We start from the raw sequence: 14,092 nt of genomic DNA on the forward strand, positions 1-14,092 counted from the left end.
CAAACCAATTCACATGAACAATCAGTGACAGAATCCATTGTGTCTTCTTTATGGGTATCAGTCACTCATACTTGAGAGTGGGGGCATTGAGGGAAAGGAAGAGAGAGAACGAGAAAGAGAGGGTCACGAGTGCTTGAGAGAAAATGAGGTGGAAAGAAAATACTCTTTGTTACCTTTTCCATTTTTTTATAAACTACACATCCACCCCAACCCCCACCCCTAAAGCACAGTGGCATCAATTACAATAGTCAACTAACACCACAGAGTGTTTCACCATACAGTCTCTTGAAACAGACCCTTTGTCCTGTCTTTTTATGGTTTGCTCGATGGTCTGAGAAGAAGTGGTCTGTAATTGCAGTTCGAAGGTAAATAGAAATAGTTACAACTCATCCAACAAAGACTGTGGCATTAGCCCAAATAGTCTTTGAAATTTAGGATAGAGCTTATCTGTTGCCGCACCTTTATCACTTTGCTTGTACTTAGATCAATGCTTCCTCAAACAATGAATTAGATCAGGAAGGCCTAACTCAGCTAGCTAACTCACTATTCAAAACCATTGTCCCAGCAGAGTGTGGGGCAAATATAATGACAATTTTAACACTGATCATAAAAGCAAGCAATGTTTTAGAAGGACGTGAACCAATCCCAGCTCTGCCTAACAATACTGTGCCGACTCCCTACCCCCTCCTGAATATAGCTCTATTACGCACACAGTAGTTCAGATCGAGGTGATTTATCACCAGTGAGGGTTCAAGTTGTTTGAAGTGGCGTGATTAGTCATGTATGCGTGGGCAGCAAAGAACGCGACCAATGCGCTACAGCAAATTAAAAGCAACTGTGAGTGCTGAGCGACCAGAGCAAGGTGGCCGGGTCTCGCTGGGGAGCCGAAGAGAGAAAGTGGGTCATTACGCTGCCTTCACTCTCAGGCGGGAATGGGGAAGTGAAGTTGACATCCAGGGAGCCCACAGTACTCAACCTGAGAAGGAATGCTCATTTGGAAAGTGTAAATATAGAGCGACAAGATTGTGCCCCTCAAATGCTTTTTTTTTTTAATTCCCATGAAACACCCTGCAATTATAGATTTCCACAGGAAGTCAAGGACTTTATTCTTTCTATAAATGTTAGCCCTCCGTAGACATTACGGCTCAAGAATACTTGTTAGTAAGCTGGCTGTTATTAATTTCTACTGGGAGAGAGAAGTGCTAAGTCTATTTCAAGTTTAAAGACATGCACTGCTACTTTGTGAAAAATGTTATGCCAAGCTCATAATATTACGTTTAAAGATCTGTCATCGCTGTAAAAGCTTCTCTGTGAAAGGGCCAGATGAGGAACACCAGTCGATGAGTATTCTGTCTCCCTTTTATTGCTGACTATACTGTTGTTGCTAGTTTAGTATACATGGCTGTCTCCCTCTCCCTCTCTCCCTCTCCCTCTCTCTCTCTCTCTCTCTCTCTTTCTCTCTCTCTCTCTCTCTCTCTCTCTCTGACTTTTTCAACCTTTCTGAATGGAATACTGACTGCATTTGACAGCACTATGAAACCTTTAGGACACAAAAGGATGTAAGAAAACAAGAGGACAAAGGATAGATTTTTGTCCTTCTTTCTAGGTCCAGATACATCCACAATTAAACATACCACAAAAAGTAAGCATACCTCTTTATGATGCATACTTTCAATAATCACTTTAGAAGTAACTATTGCTTTTGGATTGCATGTTTATTTCTGGTCTCTCGTTTATTTTAACAAATGAGACCTCTGTGATCTGGCTTTGTAGCTGAGTTACAAATGTAAAAGGCCTAAAATACAGACAAATGTGGACCTACCCACACTGAAAGCATTTTAAAAACACCTAACTAAAAACTGACAGAGACAATACATTCTCCAAAAGATCGTAAAGGAATATAACCAACGGTTGATGGTGCTGTCTATTATCTGGTCACCACCATTTTGCCATTTTTGAAGCAGACCTCTGTCCAGAAGCAGCTGCGTGTCTTCATTGGGACATCCAGATGTTCGACTAAATGTGTATGGCAGCCTTGAAAACATTCACGCCCCATTGACCTTAACATGCAGGATGACAGTCATCATAATGCCTTTGTCTCTGAACTAAAAAATATATACATTTGCCTTTGTGTCCTCAACAGCAATAAATTCACAGGGCACTTGCCTGCTTTCCTGGGGAGATATAAAAAGTACAGCTGAACCATCAGTCCCAAAAACCTGCTTCACTCAGTGAAAGAAAAAGAAAAAAGAACCAACACTGACCATAATGAAGCTCTTATCAAAGAGGAGGCTGTCATCTCTTATCTTTCCATATAGAAACTTGTGACAAGTGACAGAGTTAAATTCCCAGTACAATACCTACACAGTAGCCGGCTTGCTGGACTTTGACATGCACTGAGTGCAAGTGGATGCCATCTGTGTTGCTGTCTGCAGCGGATCTGGAGAAGTTATTTCCCAAGAGCCTCTCTGTGTTTACAGCAATATGTCTGTAGCTGCGTAACAGTGATCTTTGCTGGGGTTTTTTTTTTTTTTTTTTCTGTCTTTCTCATATTTCAGAGGCTAAACGCTGCTTTGTTTTCATTAAAGTTCATCCACTTCTGTTTCTCCTTTCACTGCTTGCCTTCTATTTGAGTGTTTAAAGAAGTCAAAAAGATTCAAGACAGACTGCACTTTTCAATTTAGAGCATCTTTAATTTTCTGATAAAAGTAGAAACTGTGGTAAGACTGTAAAAATGATAAATACGGTTGTGGGAGTTTTGTGAATATCGTCCCTATGGTAATTATTAATATCTAGGAAAGATATGCTACTCCTTGCATTAGCCAAAAAGAAAATAAATAAATGAAGGAAAAGGAGAAGCTGTAAAAACATCACGTAACATTTCAGAGCTGTGCCCAAGGGAGACGTTTCCTCTGCTCAGGAGACCGGGCATGTGCACAGTAGTTAAATGGCAGTTTGCAGGAGTGAAGGGAGCTAGTGGTAGGCAAGAAGAAAGAGGAGAGGGACCCAGTACACCCTGAAGATACTCGGCGAAAAGAAGTTTCCAGTGGCTCACTGCCAGTGAATGCAGGCTGAAAAATTCACTTTACCTCCTACAGCTTTTGGGACATTTCTAACATCCAAAAAAAACCAAACAAAAATCAACATTCTCTAATATGTAAAATAGATTTCAGTATTAGATGCATTTGAAATCCTAATATATATATATATATATATATATATATATATATATATATATATATTATATGAGTTACTATACACAGAACAACAAATCTATGGAAAAGTGCAGCCACGCTGAAAGGATATAAACTGTGCATGCATACTGGCTCCCCATGTAGGAGTTTCCCAACCCTGGACCTGGATTTTTTATGCACTCTGATTGTATCCTTTCCCCAACTTTCTAATTAGTCAATGTGTTGATTCAGGTGTTTTAGGTGTAGATAAAGCACAAATCCTGTGAAACACTAACACTACTCTACACACACCAAACACAGATTGCACAAAGTTTGTTGCCTCTGTTTTTTTGTTTTTTTTTAACAACCTTCTGCAGCAGTGCATACAACCAAGCACAGAACAACTTGCCCCAGTCCATTTGGGCCCTGACGGCCTGACACTGGTCTTTCTCAGGTTTTTTATCAGCGAGGGAACACAAGTTTGGCCACTGTGTCATTCCTGAATGACAGACTTCGTGTTCAGCTCTGACGGCCTCCTGTATCTCAAGGCCCTGCAGGACGAGCGGGATGCACGCTGTCATGAGCACACAAGGCTCTTGCCTCCATTCACCTGTGACAGCATCCCGTGACCTTTACCAGTAGTCCTCAGGGAACCTGCAGGGTGCATGATGTAAGACACCTCAGGCTTCATTGGCCTGCTTGCCTGTCATTAATTCACTTCATGCTGGAGTGGGTGCTGACAGCATTCAGGTGTGGCATACAAGGCCTACCTCGGAGATCAGACAGCCCAAGGATGAAAAGAAGTAAACAAAAGATTGTCCGCGAGTGTTTCCATATGTTTCCTAGCATGTTTCATTGTCAGTATCAAAGCCATGGAGCTTCAATAGGAAACTCATTGGCTAGATAATTCGAGTTTACAATGGAGTTTGAGGACGGAATGATGCCTGTAGCTACCTCGTCTTCAAAACAGAATTGAAGTACCAGTTCTTCCTTTATGCAGATGATGATTTTGCCAGGAATGCGGAGCTCATGGTCTAGTCATGGAAGAGGAAAGGATCTTAGCAGCACATCTTATCCAGAGAAGGAACTTTCCTGCACATTCTTGTGTTCTCAATGGAGCACAATATTACATTTGCTTTGTCCAGTGAAACTCTTTTGAGCAGACTGCAAAAGCACCTTTTGTGAACCATGGTATTCCAAAAGCATATGGCACACAGAAGAATGTATGATACTGATGAAACAATATCAATAATTCTACTCTGATGTGCATGTTTTATTTATATAATACCCTTGGTGCAAACCACTTACATAAATTTACAAATCGAATTCAAAGCTTTAACATTGTGTGCAATACTGCTGATTTGCCAGACCCTTCTGCTAGCAGATGGCAGCTTTTGTCAGTGTGCATGCATGTTGTAAATGACAAGACTGTGGCTTATTCAGCCTTGTCAGGCACAGAACACTAGCTAGGACTGGTGAGCCTCTGATATTTAAACAGCAAACATGGCCGCGCACAAATCAATACGTTACTCAAGGTATCTCCATGACGGTCGCATTCGCGAGCGTTAATGAATAAATGTCTCCTAGTTGTTTGCCTTGAACTGCAGCCCTTCACGAGTCTCTCAGCTCCCAGCACAGGGAAGGCTAATTAAACTTCATTATCCGTACTGCTCTACAGTATCAGGCTCCTTCAGCTTGCATTAAGGCTACTGAGGTAGAGTGGAAAGCTGTGATGAAAGACTAATCCAGCACCCTCCTTGGTTACCTGGAGCTCACAGAGACCACTCAAATATAGCAGAAGGCCAACGTGGAAGAGAGATTGAAGAGCAGAACAAGAGAAACACAAGGAGCTTTAACAGGCTTTCACTCAATTGTAAGTCATACACTAGCCCTCTAGCAGGATGAATGCATTAATAATGTTCCTAACAGGCCAGTTAGCAGAGGTGGGTAGTAATGAGTTACAATTACTCCGCTGCAAGTATTTAACAGTTTTCTTTGGAAGATTGGATTTTTTTTTTCCTTTTTTCTGCTTCTTCTTAATTATTAAACATTCTCCGTGTTCCCTGGAGGTGTCAAACTAAGACTAACCTTGTGTTCTGCACCTCCTCTTCTCCTGTCTCTGTTGAGATTAGAGATGCAAAACACTCCCATGCAGTAGTGGAAGCTCTGGAAACCATGCAAATGATAAATAATGGCATTTTCATTTTTTTTATTTTCATGTTCCATATCCACAGCTGTCACTTTGTAGCCTTGGCAACAGCTTTTCATTTGTTTAATGTTTAATATTTTAGGGATTTTTTTGGTAATGGAATTTGAGCTTATAGATGAAATTCTCACTTCACTTTAGTTATTCAAACATGTGCAGATGCTGTAAGATGAATTCGTGGACATAGTACTCACATTCTGTCCATGATCCACATCACAGAAAACGGGATCAAAACTGATCATTTCTTTTCATCAAGCCTTTAATATAAGCCTGTTTTTTGTTTGTATACTTCCAAGAATATGTTAACAGAAATAAACATTATATTCACAGTCTACCTTAATTATACAAAATTGTTTCAGGGCACTGGAAACCATAATATTACCCAATTATCACACAAATATACTACATTAACCATGTCTAATGGCTTAAAATTTGAGGCTATTTTGCAACATTTGAATTTATCCTCATTCTGTTTGATTTGCCAAGACTTTTTGCTCTGATCGGGCCATCATGTTAATGAATATTAATTTTCCTGTTCAGAATATTATAGATGAAAAACAATCACATATAAATTGTGTGCACGTATGTGTGTGTGTGTGTGTGTGTGAGAGAGAGAGAGGGAGAGAGAGAGAGAGAGAGAGAGAGAGAGAGAGAGAGAGAGAGAGAGAGTGGGGTGGGTGATCTGGGCATACATGAGGACTTTGTTTTAATCTTTTTGTGGACAGGAAAACATTGCGGGGGCATTTTGGCAAATTGTTGGTCGCCAAGAGTGCAGTTTTTTTTTAAAGCAAAGTGCAGGTAAATTTTAAAAAAGGAAAAGAGACTAATTACAGATTAGTAATTAGTGCTAATTAACAGATTAGTTCTTAGACAGAGGCTATTTATTTTTGATATAGCTATCTTTAGCATAATCTTAGAAAAACATTTAACTACAGTTATTTTGTTGTTTTATTTATTTATTTTTGTTTTTGTTTGTTTGTTTGTTTGTTTGTTTATGGCTGGTGGGTAGAAAGCAGTTCTGTAGCCAGGAAAATCAGAAAGGTGCTGTGTGGCCAAGAGCAGCTAACATAAGCAGTGAAAAGAGAGCACTGCTGTAAGCTATGGCAACGGCACCAAACCCACAGCTCTACCCAGCTATCAACAAAGACCATACCGAGGTTGGGCTTGCTGCAGACATCCTGCCATGCATGTTTTGAATATGCTGATGAATGCACCTTCTTCCCAAAGCTTTTTGATGTAGGGGAGCTTAGCCAAAATTTACACCTTTTAAGTTCAGTTCTCCATGTTGGTGTAGTATTATCCATCTTTAAAAATTGATGAGTGCTGCCTCTCACCATTTTGGTGTTGGATTTAAATTACAATGACTGCAGGAATAACAATGGCTGAGCAATGATAAATATGTATCGTATCATAGTAAAATACTATTATTCTTTACAATAGAGCCCCTGTTTACATGGGGACTAAATGATCCCAACTTTTCCAGAAATAATGAATAATTTATCTTAATAATTTAGAACTGAAGAATGTGTTGTTCTTGTTTTGTTTTGTTTTGTTTTGTTATTTTAGGTGTACGACCATGACTACAAAGCTATGCTTGATGGTGTGGAGATAGATAGCATGATGGAGATAGACCCTGCCAAACGTCTGGAGATCTTCAGAGTGGGTAAAGGCAGTGATGAGGTCCTGGAGGTCCATGATTTCCAGAATGTGAGTGTGGCTGACCTAAATGTCTGTTTAATTTTGTTTTCAGGGATTTGCTTGACAATCCTAGCACCATTATGATCCGGGTCCAAGTAACATTTGTTTCTGTACAAACAGACAACACAACAATAAATTTGCACACCTGCTGCAAGCGCCATTCAGTCCCTGAACCATCCATCTTAGTGATTGGAGCGTAGCCACAGAGGACATCATTTTGACTGAAGGCAGTGCCACACTGGAGACTAAACAAAAACTGACTAAGCCAAACTATTTAAGTAAAAAAAATTTTAAATACATATAACTTTATATAATTTCAAGTAAGCAGCAGTTTACAGTTGATAAGTGTATGAACAAGATGTTTCAAGTCATTACACACACTAAAGCTAACAGCAGGACTGGGGAGGCAAAGATAATATCCTCTTTCTGTTGTTTCTGACAGCAAATCCAGCCAACATCATGGACACTGGATCTGTAGATCTCTGGGGATATAATGTGGGAAAAAGTTAACATAATACACGATATGGGGTGTTACTCATTAAACAATGCTGGATGTATTTTTATCACACCTGTCCATATGATTGTTCAACTGGATATACCTTCTGAAGTCAGTTCCCAGTTTTCCCCATTCAAAGAGAAGCAATAAAAAATTGCTTGTACAAGGATAGAAAAGCACAGAATGGCTGCAGAGCAGAATGGAGATGGACAGCAAAGAATGTGGGTTTCTTCATCCTGGCTGTATTTCTGGAATCCTCTGTAACAAAATCTTAAATACCTTAAAGCTGTTTCTTCAAATGACTGGAAATATCTCTGCTCAAACGACAAACCATCCTGAGGCAAGAAATGCATATATATATATATATATATATATATATATATATATATATATATATATATATATATATATATATATATATATATATATATATATATATAAAGAAAGCATACATTTAGTGTTGAGAAAGGTCAATATGGGCGTGTCAGAAGTAGAACATGGTTACATAACACAAAAAAAATAGAAATAAATATAGAAAGGCTAAGGGTAGTACAAATCTAAAATCGAATATTTCCTCAACATATATCAAATACAGACCACGGCAACTGAGAAGTCGACTGCAAAAAATAGAGCATAGGAATGGTTTCCTACAAAGGTCTTCAGCCCACATCTAGTAACCCTTTTAGTGGTTCTCCTACACTGAAAGCCTCTCTGTCCAGGACCCAGAGCAGCACCTGGGCTGCAGGTGCCTCTGTAGCCCAGCAAGTGAAAAGCACAGTCAGCCAATGGCTCAATGGGAAGGCGGTGCCTGTGCATTCCTACACCAATCAGGCTAATGGAAAACATGAATTTTATTACTCAAGTCCCATTCTTTCCTCATTTCTTATCCTTGTAATGAAGTGTCTCTCCTTCATTTTCTGGTTGACCAGGCACAGCAATCATCACACAACATCAGACAATTGTCCCTTCTTCTGTGAAGCAGCATGCCATTAGACAAAATTGAATAGCAATTAATCACAATATGTCTTGAAATAAACAATGTGCTTTTTCTGTTATTTAATAGCACTTAGCTTTTTTTTGTTACTTACTGACAAGCAGAGCTGGATATGCAGAGTGTTATTGTGCTAGTAAGCATATGGTTTAACAGAGATATCAGTGACAGGAAAGAGAATGATTTTTCTGTTGCAGATATGGTCAAATTTACACTTGATGCAGCATTTAGCTTTACATAGATAGAAACATTCATATTCCTGGCCATGCAAATTCTAATAAAGATGGTAGACCAACCTAAAATAATGTTTCCATCATTTACTTATGATATACTATGGGAGATGGTAACGTTTTAGTAGGAAATGAGGGTGGCCAGAGAATTTGCAGTATAATCTTAATGATTAACTGTTGAAGGGTCATCAACAGATCACAAATAATCTGAACTTTAAGGACACCTGGATGAGTGGTGAAACAGATTTAATCTACAATTCTAGTGAGTTTGACTTACTTCCATTAGACAAATTCAATGACCTTGCTGACAGTTGTTGCAGTATTACAGTTCAAGAAGGAGTTTAAAAAGGTAAACAAAATATCCAGAATGGACAAGCAAAAAAGGCAAAACAGGCAAAATCCCAAATCTAGAAACCAAAAAGATCAAAACAGAAGCATGAACAATTGAATTTAAATAAATTAAATACAGTTGATTTAGTTCAATTCTATTCTATTCATTTCAGTTCAAAGAATGCTCAGAATCATCATGCCGGGTATGTTTAAACCTTGCAAGGAATGTTTTTAATGGGGGGGGGCGGAAATACCAGGGCATAACTGTGAAAACAAGAATCAGGTGTGATTGTAGGCAACTACAGATGTTGCCTGTTGGTCATTTGAGTTCAGAGGATCAAATGCAAGACTGCAAAGGAGTCCAAGTAGGAGCAGAGCAGTCCATAAGGCTGATCATGAAAAGCAGTAGGACACCCTCTGGGTTGTAAGGGTGAGTGTGGTGGAAGTCTGCTATCAATCCAGGATAGAGAATATCTCTGACAAGTGGCCGACACCTTTCCTCGGGACCATATCCTTCCCAGTCCACCACGTATTCCAGCTGACTGCTTCATATTCTGGTGTCAAGGAGATGGCAAACTGCACAAGCAGGATTACCCTCCACACACACACGAGGAGGCAGCAATGCTGAAGGGGAGGCTTCATCCACATGCCATGGACTGGCAGGCTTGAGCAAGATGATGTGAAGTGTCAGGCATATGCAGTACAGAGGGGGGTAGCTGCATGTGATAAAGAACATCATACATTTTGCACAAAACCTTTAATGCCCTGATGAATGTAGATTTAGACTAGAATGTCAATTTTTACCAGCTCCCATAAATCTAAATAGGGGCAAACTGGGATTGATAACAAAAAAACTGAAAGGGAATTAAACCTGTTGTGACATGGATTAAGGAATTCAGAACTATTTCTGCCCGTGGATAAATTGTGCCTAGTCATGCTATCCAAGGGCATTAGTTAGCCTTACCTTGAGAGGAGATGAGAGAGCATCAGATTTGCGATTCCTGGAACCAGGATGATAGGTAACGGTGAAATTAAAATGAAAAAAAAAGAAAAGTGACCATCAAGCTTGTTTGGGGTACAAACATTTAGTGTTTTTCAGATATTCTAAATTCCTGTGATCCGTTAACAAAGAAAATGGATGAATGGCTCATTTAAGTCAATGCCACCAATCCAGTTTGATAAATCTGCAGTAAAAAATTGCAAAGCTCTGAAACCTTTGAAGCGCCTTGACTTACCATCCAAGATGACTCCCTGGGGAGTAATGACATGCCAAGAAATATTGTGAATTGAGTGTGCAACTTGCATTTCTTTCCTTTCACATATGCCCTGATCACACCTGATATTAACATGTGTCTTGGATGAGGTGATCACAAGGAACTGCCCAAATGCATTGGCATTTTCACCTAGCATTATGAATGGGTCCTGACTGACCACATGTGACTGGTCTGCATACATAATTTCCACTGAAAGAAGTGCCATGCACATTTATTACAAACACTATTTTGCTGCATTGTTTTGAGACATAAAGGTCTCATGTATCCTCACTCACATTCCACTATGGGTTGTTAAAGTCTTCAGCCCAAGTCGAAATGAGGCAACTTGCTTTGCTGGTGCACCAATCCAATCTTGTATCTAATAGCCTAGCTTGCTTAACTACATACAGAGTAATTTCCAGTCTCGTAATTATTACATATTTTCCATGCAGGACAATAGGTATTATGTTGTTTCTGTCAACTACTCTTCAGGACACATGACTGTTAACAGTACAAATATAATGTCGTCTGATGCACCCAAATTCAAAAGTGGCTTGAGTGCTTTTGTTACAATAGGTTTAGGTTCACACTTGTACTTAGTGTTGGCTACTTATGATCCGATCACCCAGGATGCATGTTAATGTCCGGTGTGAACAGTGCCATAGATATGTTAAAGGAGTCTGATTAGAACTTGCCTCACATGTTTGATATGACGATTTGACAGAGCAAAGTAAGTGTCATCTGTGTATGCAGTACCGAACGTTTCCAATATATTTCTAAAAATATGTAATTTATAAAAGACTGAAAAACTTCAGAACGTTAGCCATGCCGAAGCCATTACCATGTTTTCATAGTAGCTGCTTTCAGTATTGTTTGCTCTCTCCCATTCATCTCCCTTCCTAATTCTCACCAGGCTCTAGGCATTCCTGAGGTCTAACTTGCTGAAGTATTGTGCCTCTCTTAGTTCACCTATGGAGGATGGGACTAATGACAGAGAATATGCATTATTTAATGTTATTTGATTAAGCCCATGATAAACTATGCAATGGCGAAGACCCCCATCCTTGTTACGAATGAAGAAAAACCCTGCTGCAGCTGGAAAAGTGGAAGGTCTTATGAATCCATGTGCTGAGGTTTCTAAGACTTAGTCATGTATTTCTTTAATTTCAGCCTGGGAAAGATTATAGATTCTGGAACAAGGAGGAATGCCTCCTTCTGTCAAATATATAGTATAATCATATGAAAAATGGGGTGGAAGTTCAGATAATTTAATCTGGCAAAAAAAATTATAATAAATTTGTAGATTCTTCAGGAATCTCAGGCTTACATTCAGTGGGAAGACTCTCTACAGTTTTAGCAGACCTTCAAATCTCAGGTGAAATCAGATGTGACTCATGACAATAACTACACCAAGAAATGATGTCTGGGTCTCAGCAGCAAACGTGAGTGTTTGTAGCCATGGTAGCCCCAACATTATGGGAAAGCTGAGAGAGTGAATGAGAAATAGAGAAATCAGTTTGTCATGTAAAGTGCTAGAAACCAGATGGAGTGGTTGAGTAACTGAGTGCCCATCCAAGGCAGACATCCAGAGGGCAGAAAAAGCTGAACAGTATGAAGTGACCAGCATGACAGAAAAATGAGAAATATCTGCTTTCTGAGTGATTACTCAACCCAGAGGAGCATTATGATGTCTTCACACTCTCGTTGACATCTCAATTCTTACAATTTTGAAGGAGATGGCATTCCCCCCCCCCCCCAATCACCAAATACAGACAAAGCACACCTGTGATTCTCCATTGCCTTTCTTCTAGAGAAAAGACTACATTGCACAATATTTGAATAAGTGGGAGATGGATTGGGTACTGGAGGAGAAAGGAAACACATGTGGTCTCCTAGTATTCTAGTAGCAAGTTATCCATTTCAATGGATGTCACTGTTAGTTGGACAAGCGAACAGGTCTCATCACTGCATATGAGCACCATCGTTATTTCAGACTTAACTGCTTTGTGGGAAGCTGTGATGGGGAAGGTTCATTTTATCCACTACTTACTTTCAAAATACAATCAGTTAATACTTGTTTCTAAAGTATGAAGTGCCAAGACATACTCTCCAGCTGAAGGAGTCGCTTTTTCTCTTATGGTTTCAGACTGGAAAAACTCAACTAAACTCTGTTTATTAAAAACAAAAAAAAAACAAAAAAAAACATTGAGCCAAGACAGAAATGGTTGTAGTGGCTTGGTATAACAAAAAAATCAGTCAGATCAAACTGTCATCCAGAGTCAAGTAGAAGTCAAAATGAGGAAATCACAATATACAGAACTGACAAACCAAAAGGGCAAAAAAACTAGGATCCCAGATCCAGAACCAAGTCAAAGATCCAAACAGAAACCTAAACAATAATAATAATAATAAGAGTAACGATTGCAAGAAATAAATTAAAAATCACATGGAATCTAATGGAATCAGGTATACTAGAAGGCAGGACTGTGAGTCAGTGGAGTGATTGGGTGACACCATAGTGAGTGTGATCACGGATGTTGATTGATAGGAGTTTGAGATCAGAGGATCATATGCAGGTCTGACGCAGACTATATGAGATATTATTTTTATAATAGATTTTAAAGAGATTCCAGCTCAAGATCATACTTGTATAAGTGCTTTTAACATATGTATTAATGTGATCTTTATGCATTAATATATTTCAAGTAATTTTTTAAAACTAAATTCTATAAGGTAGACCATGAGTGACATTCTGGAAAAAGCTTTCCTTAACATGCTACTTACTATTCATAGAAGTATTTTTGTTGCTTATCTATTTCTGCAGGGATACCTTCGTAAGAAAATTATTCTACCTTTCCTTCATTAATTAATCTAGTAAAACATCTATTATATGTTTGTGTTTTGCTTAATATTTTTAAGGGACTCACAGGTATCAGGTTTGCCAAACACCACAGATGCTACATCCGAACTCAGACCAAGGAGCTGCCCAAGTTGGATGAGCTGCAGATGAAGGAAGCTGAGCTTGAGGTACGCCAAAGCACACCTTCTCTGGAAGCATATCTCCCACTGATGTGCTCCTAAAGACAGAAAAAAAATCATGAATTTTGCAACAGTATCAGCAGAAAAGAGTTGTAAGAAAGGCAGAATATAATTTACTCCAGATTCCCTACAACCAGCATCCCTCACTGCCTCTCATCTTCCCTCCAACATACCCCCACCCACTGCCTCTCATCTTCCCTCCAACATACCCCCACCCACTGCCTCTCATCTTCCCTCCAACATACCCCCACCCACTGCCTCTCATCTTGCCTCCAGCATTTTCCACAAAAGTATAAACTTGGGTCTCCAGTGCCCATGAAACCATCAGAAAGTCCACAATCCCATAACCCCTTTGTGGCGCACATCAAATGGTGTTTGCCACCGATCCTGAACTAATATTAATTTTTAATCTTCTCCTCTGAAGGCTCAGTCCAAATAGCCTTAAGGAGAGAGTGAGGTCCTTCAGAAAGGTAAACCATTAAAATGGTATTTGAAGATGTTTGCTCCGTAAATTTCACTTGACTCAGGGTTGAAGTGATTCATCTCTCTTCTTTAGTTCTAATGGCTGTCTGTGATGCTCAGCAAAAGTAATGGCATAAATTCTATCAATCAAATGCCCAATTTATTGGCATTACCAAAAATAACAGATAGTGTGCTATGGGTTGTTTTCTCCTTC

The 14,092-nt window shown here is 39.3% G+C and overlaps 1 protein-coding gene across 2 annotated transcripts in view; it reads left to right on the plus strand.

Moving 5' to 3' along the window:
- tnmd (tenomodulin) overlaps positions 1-14,092 on the plus strand; it is a 34,083-nt gene that overhangs the window by 11,416 nt on the left and 8,575 nt on the right. For both annotated transcript variants that reach the window (XM_081698705.1, XM_035532419.2), the window contains exons 3-4: positions 6,946-7,086; positions 13,297-13,404. In XM_081698705.1, coding sequence (XP_081554831.1) covers positions 6,946-7,086; positions 13,297-13,404 — 249 coding nt within the window. The remainder of the gene's footprint in view (positions 1-6,945; positions 7,087-13,296; positions 13,405-14,092) is intronic.

The sequence above is a fragment of the Electrophorus electricus genome, chromosome 16 (assembly GCF_041902795.1).
Source record: "Electrophorus electricus isolate QZ-2024a chromosome 16, ASM4190279v1, whole genome shotgun sequence".
Lineage (NCBI taxonomy): Eukaryota > Metazoa > Chordata > Actinopteri > Gymnotiformes > Gymnotidae > Electrophorus > Electrophorus electricus.